Source organism: Pyxicephalus adspersus, chromosome 5 (genome assembly GCF_032062135.1).
Source record: "Pyxicephalus adspersus chromosome 5, UCB_Pads_2.0, whole genome shotgun sequence".
NCBI lineage: Eukaryota > Metazoa > Chordata > Amphibia > Anura > Pyxicephalidae > Pyxicephalus > Pyxicephalus adspersus.
This window is the reverse complement of record NC_092862.1, coordinates 25,531,484-25,549,353: the sequence shown is the minus strand read 5'-3', so window position 1 is coordinate 25,549,353 and position 17,870 is coordinate 25,531,484. Positions and strand designations below refer to the sequence as shown.

Here is a 17,870-nt window from a genome sequence, read left to right as displayed (position 1 = left end):
AGGACCATACATTATTCCATTAAGTTTCCAGGAAATTCTTCAATTCATGACTTACAAATCTGACTCATGTTTGGCTGCGTTCTTGAACTGTGTGATTCTTCAGGAGTGCATATGCAAATATTCAAAGGAATACAAAACATGCAAATGAAAGATTCTTTAGTCCTCACTAGTCTCAATATTTACGATAATAAAATAGAAGAGAAATACAATGTTTGATTTTCACGTTTTTATTACACAGTAAAGAATACAACAATACCTGAATCATACTTTAAAGATTCACAGGTTGACAGACCATACAATACAGTCCAACTAAAGGAAAAGAATAAACAAGAACCCACATTTCAGACATAGTAGACTTAAAAGCTCAAGATTATGCTGACGAAAGCATGATGTCTATCCCCTTTGCACCCAGTGTTAGTCTACCATCCACTTGTGGTACGTGTCTGAATTAAGTATTGCACAACAACTTTTGATTTTTTTTTTGATTTTCACAATAACGTTGCAGAACCCAAAATAAAATAATATTTTTTTTCATTGAAAAAGTACTTCAGATCTGCATTTCAATAGTCTCCAATTTGTTTTACTGTCCTTTGAAGAGTTCGGACAACACAGAGTCACTTTTGCCCACCCCACCCCAACTTTAAGTATTCCAGACTTCGGCATGCTTTGCATTAGTAAACCAGCCTTGTATTTTAAATCCCCAAGACATGCACCTACACAAAATTAAAGCTTAAAAATCTGAAAAAAAATATTAAAAGAAAACAAGACAACAGTCAACCCCATCACACAGCCCTGTGACAGGGTTAAAGAGACAGATTGGGAGGAAATAGAAAGAAGGGGCAAGAGCGAGGGTGCCCTAAACCTATCAGCGACCACCATTTAGATATTTCCAATGAAGCTAGTTTTTTTCTTTGCTTTTAATGCATTATACCTACAAATTATATTTTCACGTAGCCTGCATATAAATGACAAGCGAAAAAGGAAAGTATTTTTTTTTCTTTAAGTAATGAGGTCTGCTTTGTTACCAAGAAGTGATATGGTTTGCAGCTGTATGAGCTTTGCTTTTGGTATCCTGTTTTTGTGCCCATTTGGTTTGTCTAGACCAGTTTTGATAGCTACTGGTGCAATATACATGCTGTCAGAGGTAGAGTGAAACTTTTTGCCACTGAGGAATTTGTAGCAAAATAGGAGCAAAGAAAGAGAAGGAGAAAGAGGAGGGGATAGAGAGAGCTTAGAGTTGGGAGGAGAGGAGGACATTTCTGGTGTTACTCAGGGTGCCCTGAATTAATGAAATGGTACATATTGTTAATAATCTATTTTCGACACAGAAAAAACAAGCTGCTTAATTACTGAACAGCTTACATTGACTAACACATGACTTAGAATGTAAATTACTGTATTTGTTGGGGTTTGGCCTTCCTTCCAACCCTGAACAAGAGCTCCAATAGAAAGGATTATCCAGTGTCGTATACAGACAAGAATTCACTGATAAATGTGCGGAATCTAAAATGCAGAACCACAGCTATGTTTCCAAGTACCAGGCAGCTTATTAAGGTCCCTTGGCAAGGTCTTGGGAGTTGCACATAACCAACTCACACAGCAACACCACAGTGGCTTTTGGGCCAGTAATGAACCAGTACAAGGTTTTGGATCTTAAATCCTAGGATGGCAGGGTTTCTGCAGATTGTAGCCAAACATAATTTTGCTGACATTAGCATGATAGCTTATACAATATCAGCTTAATGCTGCTCCTCCGTCCTCACTGTTGCTGACCCTGCACTATTTAGTTTTTTTGCTGGCAGTATTGTGTGTGTTGTATACTTATAGTTCATCCAGTCTTGTCCTACACACCTTAAACCAGAGTATAAAGACATTTTGCCAACTTTTCTAGTAGTTAGTTACTGGTACATAGTGGGCAAACTGTCCCAGGCCAGACAGTCGACAGAGGTAGGATAGAAGTGAAACAAGACAGCTTGCCTAGCAGGAGAAGGAAGTAAAAATCTGGCCCTGTGCATGATAATGTGAGGTTAAATGACATTAAAATAGTGTAGAAATACATTTAGAAAAACAACACCAATGCCTCACCTTAGTACGGTTCTAGAAGCATTGTGGCAGCTTTAATTTAAATTCAGTGTCACTTTATCATGCCAAGTGGGAATATTCCATATTTTAGTAATCATACATAGAATGTTATATTTGGATACATTATTAAAAAGCTGTAATGATGGCAATAAACACTATGACAAGACATGTGCGGTGTACTATGGCATCTTAGAGCCTGGATACAATGTGAGACAACAGTGCTTGCCAGGGTTTACAATGTTGGATGCCATTTCTTTTGGAGCTTTTTTTAAATACTTGGCTGAACACAGGTATTTAATTCTAACTATGATCACCATATGCCCTTTCATTATGCTTTTATTACCTATAATGTATGACCCAAAGGACTACAATCTGAAAAGAAAATATTATTATACATTATGGAAGAAAAATGAATTCTAGCATGACACGTCTGCCAACACTCATTATTTTCAAAGATCATGGACTTCATTGTGCAGCTAAATGACTGGGATCTAATCAATAAAGATGTAACATGTCTGCTTGGAACAGATGAAATAGGCTGGAAGAGGGAGATATAGCGATGGTAAGCATGTATTTAATTTTTCTCAGGGGTTGTTTAATGAGTACAGTTATGATATGAATGTACAGACCAGGTCACAATTTATTTTACAATGTGATTGTTATCATTTGGCTTTGCTCTTTGGATAAATAAAGTTTAGCCGTAAAGTAGATCTGAACCCCAACAGAGTATTTTTTAATTTCCTAAAGCGGTGCGTATCAAACTATATTTATTATTTTTACTTATTACTCTTTACTTATTATTTCTTTTTGGATCACAGGACTGATTTTCCCCCACAACTTTTAGCCACTTTTATGTCTATGTGCATTTCTAACATTACCTACATATCACTGCTTTGGGCCAGATCCTGACAATGGTGGGCCATGCTCACACAAGTCATCACCTAATAATAGGAAATGACTGAACAAGGCCCCTTATGTAATATTCACTAAGTATCCTTTTAACAAAAGCTGCAGATTTTAAAAGATTACCAACTTTCAAAATGGCATTAACATGTTAAAGCTCATATACAATTTTAGTTTTTGGGTTTGGATCTGCTTTAAGCTCACTTTAAATTATTTATTTTCTAAGCCTAAGTAATGATGATTATCTGTAAATTCTTGTCTGGACACTGGACAACAAAAGGGTCAATTAATTTACACTATACCTTATATGACAAGTTAAATTCTGATCTTTTGGAATATTAGTATTGGTACTTTCAAAAAAATTATTTTGGTCCTTAAGATCAGTCTTTGGCTGACTTCCCTTTATGCAAAATACTGTATGACCTGACATTCAGCAGTTAAAGCCGTCAATCTACACCTCAGCATTTGGAAATCTAATTTGTCATTGTAAAAATTAGAAACACAATGTCTTATAGCAATACACATGCACTGCCTTTTTAATATTTACTTTTTGTTTTTTTCTTTTTAGTAAAAAAAAATATCCCTATTTGTGAATCTTAAACAATGCAAAAAACTAGAAAAAAAGGCAAAAAGAATACAAAATTCACTATGGTTTATGCAAACAACAGATCGATGATGTGATTCTAGAGTATTTAAAAAGGAGATTGCCAAAATAATGCATGCCTAGGGAATCATTATGACAGTGCAAAAATACATTTATGTACATCCCTCCTACAAAAACACTGATAGGTTAGCATTCCGTGAAGCATGCTAGTTTTAGGACATAAAAAAAATCATATAACAGAGTGAATTAGCAGCTCCGGTAGATAGCGTTAAATTTTCCATTTTCTGAAGATGAAATAAAAAGGGCTGTTTGTAACTACTAGAGAAGTATCACATATACAGTTATAAAAGCAGCATAGAAAGAGACAGTTTATCTCACCAGCTAAGAATAAAGAGATTAAATGTGGGCATGGTTAAAACTACAATGCATATGCACATTTGTCCATCACATTTACAAGAAAAAACACCATTGGGGAACCTCACAGGACAGGAGTGTTTTAAACACCGAGAGAACTACTAGGTTTTTTTAAGTGAAAGAGTATGGGATGGAAAAATCTTTTTTTTTCTTTTTTTCTTTTTTTTTGAAATGAGGGCTGGAGCTGAAGCCACTATGTATACATATTTTTTTTAATTGTTTTGTTGCTTTGATTAAAAAAAATATTAGAATAGACCCGATTGTCTCTGTGGAACTTTGCAAAAGTGATTAAACTTTTAAAAGTTTTTTTTTGGGGCAACTGCTTGGTGTCATGATTGCCAGCTTGCTACTTAATGATACGATGAGACCGTCCCTTATTAAAGGAAGCCTTTCCATGATGGTATTTCGCTGCTGCTGTAATCACACAACCCGCTGCAAATCATCTTATGTATCGTTGACCTGGATATTATTGTACTTAAGAAGAACATCCGAGTTCCCTTCCAATCTGTTGCACATCTGCAGGTTTTTGTAGCGGGTCTTCAAATATCAATCCGTTTCCCATGGACGCCATTCGTTATCTTGTTAAACGTCTACTGCCGCATCCAACTCTCATGCCCTTAAGGGGGTTTTGTCACCGTTTCCTTTCTCCTTCATCGCTAGAAAGAACAATGTGATTTCATTTTTCATATTAGCATTTTTCATTTTTCTTTTTTTGCTCTCAACAGCAGTTAGCAATCTCTTGGTTCGCTGTTTGGTAAAGCATCTGTTAATGAGGTCATCTAGTTTAAAATCCCAGCTACTGAAAAATACCAGGGAGGAGGTCAATTTTAACATTGTGTTATATTTTGTACTCTCAGTTTTCTAATGAAAAGATATCTTTGATTTCTGTAAGAAGCTATTGTGACCCGTTACTGGCCTTCACGTTTTTTTTATTACTACCTCAAGGTAAAAGTAGTTCATTGTTATTGTAGCACTGAATTAGAATAGTTCATCTTTACATCTTTGAATATCTGAGTATGAGGACTTGGTTTCATTGAGTTCTTAAAGTTTTCAAAGAATTCAGTTTATCAGTATTTTTTTTAACGGGCAGCTGTCTCTATGGTGGATGGTGTGCCAGGAGTGGTAGACCGTGGTGTGGCTGCTGGTGGTGTGTCGATGGGGCTTCCGGCGCCACTGCTGGGTGTAACCGAGGAACTGACTGCTGGTGTCTCCCCCTGCTGTTGGGCTTGAAGAGTCTGTCCACAGATGTGATGATGTTTTTCCCAGTCTTTGTGCTGACAAAAAGATCCACAGTACCGGGCGGTGTTGCAGCCACTGCAAGTTTCGCTCGCCTTCCGTCCGCAGTTCCAACAACTCTAAAGAATGGGAAGCAAGCAAAAAATTCAGTTAGAATATTTAATGGCTTAACTATATTCATTGCCTCAAAGAGTAACATTAAACGAACTGTAAATTACAAGCACAGGTGGAAAAAGTACGAAATGTGTTCTGAACACATGTTGAGACATTTGTGCAAATCCACTGAATTTGCCTTATTATAGTGAAATTGCAAAATGCTATGTAAACAATCTGCTCTGGTTTTTCAGCAGCAGATGACAGAAAATGCTACCAGCAAAGGCATGTTCATGTTCAAGAAGAAGAAAAAAAAACTTGCAAGTTTTTTTTTTCTTTCAACTGACTTAGTTTCAGGTCTATAAAATACATTTCATATTTTATCATCTTTCGATCATCTGCCTAACTTCACTGAAAGTTTTCAAAGAGACTTAGATAAAAGTAGATAGAAATAAAAGATAAAAAAGTATTGCTCTGCTCTTTGTGAACAATGCATTTTATTGGATAATTCAATGTTGGGTTTCTTTGGTAATGGTTAGTCCGAGGACAAAAAAAAAAGAATGCTTTGATGTCTTTAAAAGGTTAATTAGGGAATTCCAATAACAGGAAAACCACTAATTCTGATATAAAAAGTCCCATTGACACATTCAGAGAATGTATTAGTCGACTAAGAATGTAAATCTAATATACCTAAAAACTTATATGCTATTATCTGCTTCTTAAATCACAGTAAAATATTATAAGCCACATTTTTTCTTTATTCCTTTGTGTGAAAGACTAATAAATATCCAGTGGCCCTGCCAGTATCTTCCCTCTTACAGTGCTTCCAGTCCTGGCTAACAACCTAATTATGAGCTGAAAATCCAGGGTAGTGTTGTTAGCATACCATGCTTTTTTACTACACTGGAAACATTAGCAAGCTGTGCCAACACTCATGCTGCCTGTAGTCAGCCTACGTCTTTACACACTGACACTACCTTCTACAGCTCTAATTAACAGACGTCACATCTGGAGTTAAGTTGTCCCAACTTCTCGAATGCTGCCACTTACACCATGCCCCCCACCTAGGTGAGTGCAACTTAAAATGGAGACATTGTGGTCATGTGATGACTTTTATGCCTATAATGAAGTTGTTTACTGTTGTATTAAAGTCTCTTGTATGTGTCTTCTGGCTGCCTTGTCTTCACTTTACATAAGTCTAACTGTGGCTCTTTCACTATAAGGCTAAAAGTCAAAACAGACCAGCTTTTAAAAAAAGAGGCTAAATATTCACCTTCCTGGCAGAATGTGTATTGAAACCCCACACTGCTGCAGGTTTTTGATACTACAAATGTATGAATACCTGATCCTCCTACAACAAGCTATGGTTCATCCCATTGGTTTTCATGTTACTATAGGGTTGTACTTCATGGGGACATGGAGGATAACAAATCTTTTAGGAAGATAAACTATTGATGTACGAGACCATAGTTGGAATTTAAGGTCTTAAGTTCAGAAGAATCCCCCTTGCTTAGGTTAAGCATTTTATTTTGTTTGTGCTTAGTATTTTTAAAACCAGATGGTAGAGGGGGCTATTACATGGACCACTTTAATGGTTGCGAATTGCTATCTTTGGGAATTATTTTTTTTATTTAAAAAATCAACATTTGAATATGAAATATAAATTTTATTGCTTGTGCAGTTATGAGTTATGTAATAAAAAAACACTGTAAATCTTAGAAAATTCTAGACATTAAAAAAACGTAAGGCAAGACACGAGTATAATATGATTTCCTTAAATAGAGCATCTGTATATGCCTATAAAACTAGTATATTCAGACTCTCGAAAGTACTGGAAAGTTGGCCATGTGGAAATATGGGATCTGTCCAAAATCTACTGGCTCCATCAGATTAAAATCATATGTGGCTCCACTCAAAAGCATGGAATATACAGAATCAACCAGATAATTACAAATGCATGTGCGGGAATTTTTTTTATTTGCTAAAATTGTTCCCATCTTTAGAAAACACTTCAAAATATCCCAGGAAAGAAAAAAAAAGTTTCCAAACACAGAAACAGATGTTTTTTGGTAGTTAAACGTTCAGGTTGTAGACTGGATGTCTGGCATCACCTGGTTTTAATAAAATCCTTCTGGTTCCAGGTTTGCGTTGTCTAAACTTAGCTACGTTTCGGAGATGTCAAAACCTATTACTACACACTACAAATGGATTCAGGATATGTTTACTTTTACTATGGTGTAGTGTTTGAGAAGACAAAGGCACAATAATGGGCCTTTCTATTGATTTTCTGGCATGACTATAGTATAGAACTGGTACATCTGCATGAAGATTTTAAAGAAAAAGATGACATAGGTTTTATATAAAATCATATTTGTGAATAAAATTAAGGTTTATGTAAATGTGGAATTACAACTAGTACTTTATATTTAAAAGTAACTAGATGGTACATACTTGGTGTTATCTAATACCAGGGTTTGGGACATCTCCCAGCTATCAATTTTGATATTATGTACGAGACGGACATGTATGTACACACTGCATTGACTTTTTGAAGAGATCGGAATATACATTTCACACTCATATCATATGCATTAATATGTTTAATACCTTCAGAACCTTTGTAAATTCAGGTCAATATTTCCTTACTAAATCTCTACAGACAATAAGGACAGACATGGTATATTAGTTTGCTGAGCAAAAATCCAAATGTGATTAGTATTCAATAAGTGGATTTTAGTTCCAAGCAAAAGGCAAATAAATACTTCATGGTTCTAGATACCTTTACTCTCAACCTTAACCAAATCCTTAGACTGATTATGACATTTAATTAAATGTAACCTGGAACTTATCTTCCTAAAACCACATTGTAACTCCATTCCCTAAAATACTAACCTAACCCTTACCAGTCCTTTGCTAAATTTAAATGAGGTTGAATACAAGTGTTTCAGATGAAATACATAGCTACAATTATATTGCTCTTTACTACAAACATTTAGAGGTGAGGGAAGTAGATCTTCACTGCTATACTTTTCCTAACACAAATATGAAACAGACCATGGTCTTGGGATTCTAGCTGATGGACCTTATGATGAAGAGGAAGACCTGTTATTTATTATTTAAGTTCCATCCAACACTGACTTGTGGAATAGACAGAGAAAAGGCAAAGTAACTTTTGACTGGCATTAAAAAAATAAATGTTACTTTATCAATATTCTAAAAATAATTAAATTGTGGTTTGAGTTAAAAAAAACAAACACAGTTGTGATTGCAATACTCATTTTATGTGTTGTCAGTTTGTGAGTAGTAAAGTATTTATGTCTTAAAACAAAGACCCCCTAAATGTGTACAAAAATGTTCGTCACTATTTGACTTGTTAACATCAAGAAGCCAAGTCAATTATGTGCCAGTAACTTTTGAGTTCTGCAACAAAGTGTTGCTTCCATTTTTACTTTTATTCCTGAGAAACTTTCATCTGTTGCAAATCAGTTCCTTTTGTCCAGGGAACTCATCTGCTGTGCATTAAAACAAAACTCCGGTCATCTAGTGATGCAGCAGGGGCCTTTCATCCCTAAAGGAATCTGAAACAAATTAAATTTTAGCTTTATTAAGTCCCAGCAACACTTTGGTAATGGAGCTTTGTGCCAGTTTCTTCCTTGTACAGTTTCCAGTTGGTGTTTGTAACCTATTCTTGAATGCCTAAGGTTACAGAACAAGATCAACTTCATGCTGCACAATAGCTTTGTAGTATAGAAGGGTTTAAGCAATACTTGATTTTTTAAAGAGAACAATAATGTGGATTTGTTTAAAGATGCAACATGGAGGCATTTGATGTCAAGTAACAGCAATGATAAACTAGTCCTCCATTGCCTGGAAAAGGGTCACAAACAAATGCCAGAAAGAATGACCAATATAGGCGATCAAAGATGGCTATATCCATAAACTTCTACTACTTACCATGATATCATCTAATATCTCAAGCTTTAGAAAAAGGCAAAAGGGATATGTGGCATGTGTGAGCAATGAAGTGATGAAAGCTTGAAGAACAGGGTTTCTCAACCAGGGACCTGTGGAACACTAGGGTTCCTCAAGAGATTTCTAGGCCAATTGCGGTATTTTAAAAACGTAGACTCATGTATGAAAGCACATACACAGCAAAGGCTTTTAGAATAAAACTACTTCATATAAAATATAACAAAACACTTTTTATGCAGGAGATAAAATAACAAAGAAGCCTGAGAAAACTTGCAGGTACACAGACAAAGATGAAAGAAAGAATCAATTCGTACATAACTAGCATGCCTATTATATACAAGTAATGTGTTATGGATTATAATAATTACAGGCAGCCTCTGCAGCCAGAGTGAGGGGCTCATTATCTCCTATCCTGACTGTTTATTTTGCCTAGGAAAAAAAAAACAGACAACCAAATTGTAGAACTCCAGGGTCAGAATAGTAATGAGGAGGTCATTCATTAAACACAGAAGTGGCTTGTTCATATTGTTATTGTTGAAAAATACAAATTTCCATTTGTACAAGACGTTTTGAAATGACTTTTAATTCTCAGAGGACCAAATGTGCTACCAAATTATTTTTATAAACTACCATGCAAGAAGGTATGAGGTGAAATAGAACATGCGTGTCATTTTTTTCCAGCATATGTTCTGTATCGAATTTTTATAAATGTTCATCATTGAAATCAGCAATCTACACACAAAGAATAAAGCTGTCAACACTTGTGCAGTTTGGTTTGCCCAGCATTTCTCAACTTTGGCCATTCACAGCGATGGACATATCTGACTGAAATGTGGAGAAGTAGTAAACACATAAGGGAGAATCTAGTTATTGATGCAAGATGCTCAATAACAAGTCTTGGGTTGTGTACAGATGTTACGTTTCTGTAGCTGGAAGCAATCTTTTGTGATCTTTCCAATGACAGTGGAATGAACAAGTGGTGAAGATACAACTGTTCAATTCAATGGAGTGTGGAAAGCAGCAGACGAAGCGGGAAGCACCCTGCTGCGTCCTCCCTTAGGATATGACATATTCCTCATTGGTCATTTAGTGATCCATGGTTTATCAATAAACAACATATGTGCACCACTATACACATGCTAGATTTTTGTAGCTTTAGTGCTATGTCTACTCTACTATTCTTAAGCAGTTATTTAAATGAGCAAGATGGACTTAACTGTTAAAATTCTTCCCAAAAAACACACAAGCATGATATACAGTATAGGCAAATGATGCCTCAATATACAATGGACAATTCTAAAATCAATGTTAAAACAGAAAACCAGATCTTTTCCATCTATTTTATGACTTGTATGCATTACAAATCTGTGGGTGTCTATATGTAGGCCAATTATTATAGAAGAACTTACGCTACCTGTCCCTTATGATAATCAGCCCATGTGGGAGCACCCTAACCGCACTCAACACATTAACTCCTTATGGTGAAATTAGGTAAGTTATCATTCTTGGCACAACTGGTACTAGCAATGGCTAAGAAGCTTAAAACAGTACAGTGCCTTCATTTAATGGATTTTGCCATTGGAAGCATTGGGTAGATAGGACCTAAGCATTTTTGCAGGTACTGAAACTGGGCTTGACAATGAATTTGAATTCTTCACTGTAGGGAGGAGCTTTGTTGTAATGTTCTCTATAGAGCAGACAGAGCAAAAATAGCAAAATGCAGCTACAGACAACATAAAAACAAGCGACATCAAAAAAACACCCCATAAAAAAAAAAAAATCATTGTTGGTGGCCCTTCTTTCCCTATAAAAATGACAGTTCTCTAGTGTCTATTACTTTTTTTTTCCAGATAACAGGGGACAACATTAAAACACTGAAAAATAGGGGTAAGCAAATACTTTCAGTAAAACGAATGACACCATACGCTTTAGGAAAAATATAGAAAAAAAAAAATAACAAAAAAGAACAGAGTATAAATGGCTGATATACTAAAGCGCATGTTAACTGTGCAATAACGAATTTTCACTTACTGAATGTGGTGAAGCAAAGTAAAAACACATCTTGCAAATATATATAGTAAAAACACATATGCAAATCATATTATTTTTTCAATTGCACAAAGTTCCACCGTCATCTCATTTGTTCTCAAGCAGAAATACACTTTGCACGGTTGACAATATTTAGTAAATTAGCTCTTATATGTTGATCAAATTTGCTTATATTTGTGTTGTTTTTAAATGCTAAGTGTTATTAGGACTTAGATATGCAATACAGAGTTCTATTCTTTTTATTTCATATCTGCCTGTGATATAGCAATACAACACACATGTATATACTGTATACATATATATATAAAATAAAAATATCTTACCTCACTTGAGTCTTCCTGCTGATTAATAACAGACAGTGCATCCTCTGCAGCTTGCCTCTTTGCTTCTGCCACTGTTCTTTCCATCTTTGCTCGTTCTGTAGTAATCATTTCATGGGCTTTTCTTTCTGCTTCAGACACTGCTTTCTGTAATTCTGCCATAGCTTGTCTTTTCACCTCGTTTACTGCCTCCTCTGTAAAATAAATAGAAAATTTCTAAAAATATGCACACTGCGATTAGGATCCAAAATGAAAAATGGAAAAAAGAAAGAACCTTATCTTGGCCATTCATGTGTCTTTAGAGGTAACAGTAAAAGCCAGTAATCTCACCCTTGATGACAGTTTACAAGAATAAACTAAACAAAAGCTAACAATAGACTAAATGTGAATTTATTTAATGCTCAGGTCCACACTGTAATAGTTATATATTATATATTCATATATAATTAAAAAAAACTGCATTTTATTGCAGTTGCAGCCTATACGCAGTGTGCCATCCATCAATTAAACCAACCTATAGTTTTTAGTTATTTTACATATTTTCCTTAATATGTTAAAAGTTTAAAAACCTTTCTTTTTAAGTAAATTGTATGAAAAATTACATACAAATAGCTCATATTTCTACTTGTTGCCAGCAGGTGCTAAAAACTACTATTTGGACTATTTGGACTAAGTGGATTTGCTACTATGCTGTGAACAGTCTTAGTATTTGGATACCTTTTAGATCTGTTTATAACACACAGTCCCTTAAATGAGGCAGAGGAAAGAAACACATACCCTCCATTACTAGAAAATGGATTTCCAGTTAGATAGTCAACAAATAAGCATTTTTAATAAAAAAAAGCATATATAATAAAAAAAAACACTAGAATTTTCCTTATTTCTGCATAAATGCATAAGAATATTTATAAACATTTTTCAATAATTTTACATTTATCTCTCATTACAAAAAATAATGATTTACAAATAATCTATTGTACTGTTTTAGCAACTACATTTTCTGCAAATATAAAAGGCAGACAGAAATTTTATAAATATATACTGGCTACAATATATCTGCTGAATATGACAAAAATTTTTAATTGCTAAAACTAATTAAAACATGCCCAGAGTGTTCCTTGTCTGTTTTTTTTCTTTATATATTACACACAAAGAGCCGCATCATTTCTTGGCTGGCACGAAATTAGCAAAACAGATCTTGCTTTATGATTTTTCTGGGATAATTAGGCAAAACTTTTGTAACATGGCAAACCCGATAAAACCAATAATAATAATTTAGAAAAGATATTAATCTGCCTATTTGTTTTATTGTGCACAAAAAAATACTAGAATTTGTGCAAATTTAAAGAAAAAAAAATCTAATTTAATTATCAGTGAAAAAATTCTTCACTTGTTTCATTTTATCTAACTTTCATCTCTATTCAAACCAAAATGACAATGAATAATTGAAAATTTAATAAGAAGTAATTATTAACTTGGCAAACGTTGTGCCAATTAACACTCTATTAAAACTAATTATGACATGTTTCATTCAAGTGTTTTCACCTAATTGTTTCACTCACTTATAAAGCACCTTAATTAAATGTTCTGTTTAATTAAGAACATAGATTTCTAATAGAATCATATTACCAGATATTAAAAATTAAGAGCAAATGAATACGCTTCAGGAAGCATCCTGTAAGGAGACTATTTGCTAACCGCTAAAGAAATTAATTTTCCCGCAAACCATTAGTGAAACTTTAGAACGTTTCGTATTTTCCATGTATTTTAAAATATTAGCCACATTGCAGGTATAAGGGAAAACTACACTTTAATATTTAATATCTTCAAAAGCAAGACTTTTGACTTTTGCAAGATAAAAATTGCAGTTATATTTTTTCTTTTTGATACATCACATGTCTGTGTTGAATTTTTTTCTTTTGTCACAGGGAGGGGTATTGTGGAGGAGGTGATGGTACTTAATATCGCAGATGTGAACAATACAGCCTGGGCCTAATTTACTTTGAATATTCAAGGTGAATTAAAATTCTATCTAAGTGGCAATACAGGACAATAATTTTTGCTTACGATCAAAGCTACAGCTTGACTAATTGTATATGCTAATCAGGCAATTTATATTTAAATTATGCATTCCTATTCTGGTCCCACAGGCACATACAGATCTGCTACGAGAATTGATAGGATGTTCATAAGGTGCTTGCATATTTATTATTAAATGCAAACAAACCATGTTTACCTAAAAAAGAAATATATATTGAATAAAGAATGGGTAATGGACTGGTATTTAGACCTTTTTTTCACAATTTATCATATATATTGCTTTAGAAATATAATAAAAAAATTAGCTGGTTGTATTTAGGAGCATTTTTAAAATTAGTATAATAAAAATGATTCCTTTTTAGATATCCTAGAAGAAGCAAGATACAGTATATGGAGTTACTAAATTTTTTAAGCTAACAGTTAATCCTTCAATGACAAAAGAGAAGCAATTTAATAATGTACCTCAGATATATATATATATATATATATATATATATATATATATATATATAAAATACCCTCATACAATATATTTAGTTCATAAATATTGTAATAGGCTACCAGTTAAAAAACCCAAAGATGAAAACCAATAGAGATTTATATTTAATAATCATTTAAAAAAATCTAGCATCTTGTTATTATCTGTTTCCTTGTTTAATATTTATTTAATATTTATATTAGACATGCATTTAAAAAAATCCATAGTATGATTAATTGTCTTGATTTTAAAATGACTGCAATATCTGAACATTATTCTTAAGTTTTGCTGTTTTTTCCATATATAACACATTAGACACAATAGAGAAACTGCAAGACGCACGTTGGAAATCTATAATGGATGTTAGAGTTTTTCATTTAATCTAAACTGAATCTATCTATCTATCTATCTATCTATCTATTTATCTATCTACCTACCTATCAAACAAATTTAAACCAGGCTGGCAACAATACCATATAACTATGTCCAAAGGAACGCATTTTTATAGGGTATCCACAAATTCTGACTGCGTATTTATCTGTCTATGCAAGTGTGACCATTCAGATTCAGTAGTTTTTATAGCCTTTTGACTTGATTGTACACTATGATATTAGAATTTACCAGAAGGTAGTGCCACAGCTAAAATTAAGAATGACAGCATCTTTTCCTTATAAAACCTGGTAATTGTGGGGAGTGGAGGGGTTCTGTGTGTTACTACTTGAGGGTAAGTCAAGTGATTAGGTTACATAAGATTACAAAAGATTAAACTGAAAATTTGAAAAAGTGCACTATTTAGACCTTTAATCTTCTGTACCAGATAATAGGGCAAGGGTTTGAAAATACAACAACTACAACAGAATATCAAGCCCTGATCTTGAGTACAAACACGGTACTAACCATACATGGTGCATAAGTTCCCTAATACTGGACAAAAGCTCCAAATGCAGAGCAACAAATCAAAGCCTGTAAGATCTGTCCAATGTTGAACTTAAAAAAACAAATCACTTTTAAGACTTTGATAAAGCTACAACAGCTGACATGAAACCACAAAGTATAAAAAGGATCTATATTAAATGTGGTTGACTTATATGCTTCTACATAACCTTTATTTTCTAATTAACATATGTTTTCTGACCCATTGAGAGCTAGACAATGGGGTCCCGTGTTTTAAAGAAAGCTTTGGTTAATACAGAATAATGGCACAGGAAACACGAAAGGGCAATACTATGGAGTTGGAGCTTTTCTACAAAGACATTCCAAACAAACTGTATTTTGAGCATTTATTAGAGATTATTGCAATTTTACTGTTACTAATCAGTCTTTTTTTGGGGGGGGATTCCTCACATCAGTCCATTAACAAATGCACACATCTGTCAGACACTAGGTCTGTGTTTTTAAACAATCCTTACCAGCTTTCTTCCAAATCTCCTCTGGCACATATCCAGAAGCAGGCCTATGAAGGAATTCCCGATGTGGATCTGTAGAGGAGGAAAAGGGAAAAAAAGAACATTTGTGACTATTGCTCATTTATAAGTACTTCAGACTGACAGTAAAACCCACACTCTGTTATCATGCTGCAAGTATTGTCTACAGCACACAGAAATCTCATTTTCACAGCTGTTTCATGCCTTCTGTAGGAATGTCTGCAGCGTATACCATGACATTCTTTGACAGATCACAAATATTCTGAAGGAAAGAATGTAAATGAATGCTTGTACACCAAGCAACACTGGATGAGCTGTGACTGCATTAAAATTCATTAAAGCCAAACTCAAACTTGGCAAACTAAGCCTAAAGGGATACAGACACTTTTTTCTTTTAACTTTATCATTTTTACGATTCGTGTATGCAATTTCATACAGTTTCAACAGTTAGCATTTCAATAACTAATATGTAGAGCAACCATGCAAATTTCATACAGCACCCAATTACAATTTATTCCTAGAAGGTCTCTGGTTCTCATTCTGCAACAAATATCTATGAGCCAAGAAAGAGATATATACCCATCAGTAAATCTTATCATGCAAGTTGTCCTTGTTAATGAGTGACAGGTGTATGCCAATGCAGTAAACAGCAAAGTGCTCTAATTCTTGTTGTATCTTATATTGTTTGTAGAATGAAAGATTGGTACTAAGGATAGAAGAAGATATTCTGTACTATCATAACCAGTTAAAGTGGCATCCTGAATGCAATACTGATCCAAAGTCAGATTTTTGGTATGTTTGATATTATGCTCTACTGTACACAATGGGCCTGATTTATTGAAGCGATCCAAGACTGGAGAAGATAGGTGATCATGGGGGAACCTGGGTGATCCAACAAACCTGCAATGCATCTGGTTTAGGACTGAAACCATTTGACAACTAACAGCATATGGTTTTAAAGAAATCTATTCCAGGTTTGCTGTATCATCCAGGTTCTCCCATGATAGACCACATAAAAATCGTATTGAGAAAATCGTGGTGAGTACTAGCCATGGACAGAAAAGAAAGTTAAAGGCTAGTCCACCCCTCCTGTCTATTTATTGGACCTTGTACTGTTGGAGGGGATGGTCAGCCTTCAATGTTCTTACTAATAGATAAAATTTGTTATTTTCTAGGAAAAAAAAAGTTCACTTCCTGAGCAAAAATAAGTAATAAAATCCAGAAATGCAAATTGAGCATAAAACAAAGCAAACACTTTGATTTTCTTTTCATTACTTTTTCTTTTATACTGTGATTTGTTATTACCAAACACAGATAAAAGGTTTGAAATCCCTATCAAAGCAGATTCAGTATTACAGGAAAACCAGAGGGTATTTTCTGTAATGACACATTTGAGTTATTATTGTAATGTTTACCTGAAATTGATTTTTTATGCAATGTTCACATTACTATCAGCTTGCAATTTGATATTTTCATGATTGTATGTTTTAGTACACAGAATTGTACATTCTCCCTCTAGTGGTTATTTGTATGTTAAAAAATAAAAAGTTTGTCTAAAAACTTGCTGAATGAATATTGAAATACAGTTATTTACACCTACATATTGGATGTTTTGTAATCAACTTAAGCAGACTGATAATAGTCGATTGATTATTTTTCAAAGTGTATGTTCACTTAGATTTTCTATAATATTATCAAAAACTACCACAGGTTTATTGATTTTTTAAAACAAAAATACAATGAAAATGGAGATGGAAGTAAAGTGTACTAAATGCAAAACATAATGAATGTCCAAAAAAGGTGCATATGTGATTCAATCAGCCTTAAAATACAAGTCAAGATCAGCAGGCTAAACCACTATCCTGATTGGACAATTAAAGGGCAGCAGAACACAGATGAATCATCACTGTGCTATCCCCTCCCCTCAACAGCTCATGTGTACTGCGGCAGAGCCTGACTGGTCCCCAGTGCTGGCAATCCCTCTATAGCAGCACAGTACCATGCAAAAAAAGGACCTTTGACCAAAAGGAAGAACAAGCAGAAGTCTCCTGCTCATAAATATTTAACAATTTTCTTTACTTAGTGTTGGAAATTCCACATTTATTAATGTACAAAAAAAAACAAAAAAATAATAATTTCCAAAATGAAAAAAATGCAAAATAAATATATCAAAATGTTAATTTGGTCCAATGCCTTTTGGAGATATTAATGCCAGATTTAGTTTTGTTGGGAAATTTGGGATTTTCTCCCTACTG

At 34.1% G+C, this 17,870-nt stretch overlaps 1 protein-coding gene across 2 annotated transcripts in view; it reads right to left on the bottom strand.

Moving 5' to 3' along the window:
- Positions 1-211: 211 nt before the first annotated feature.
- RUNX1T1 (RUNX1 partner transcriptional co-repressor 1) overlaps positions 212-17,870 on the bottom strand; it is a 114,820-nt gene continuing 97,161 nt past the window's right edge. For both annotated transcript variants that reach the window (XM_072410926.1, XM_072410929.1), the window contains exons 9-11: positions 15,601-15,669; positions 11,677-11,867; positions 212-5,358 (exon numbers count right to left, since the gene is read on the bottom strand). In XM_072410926.1, coding sequence (XP_072267027.1) covers positions 5,083-5,358; positions 11,677-11,867; positions 15,601-15,669 — 536 coding nt within the window. In that variant the 3' untranslated portion in view covers positions 212-5,082. The remainder of the gene's footprint in view (positions 5,359-11,676; positions 11,868-15,600; positions 15,670-17,870) is intronic.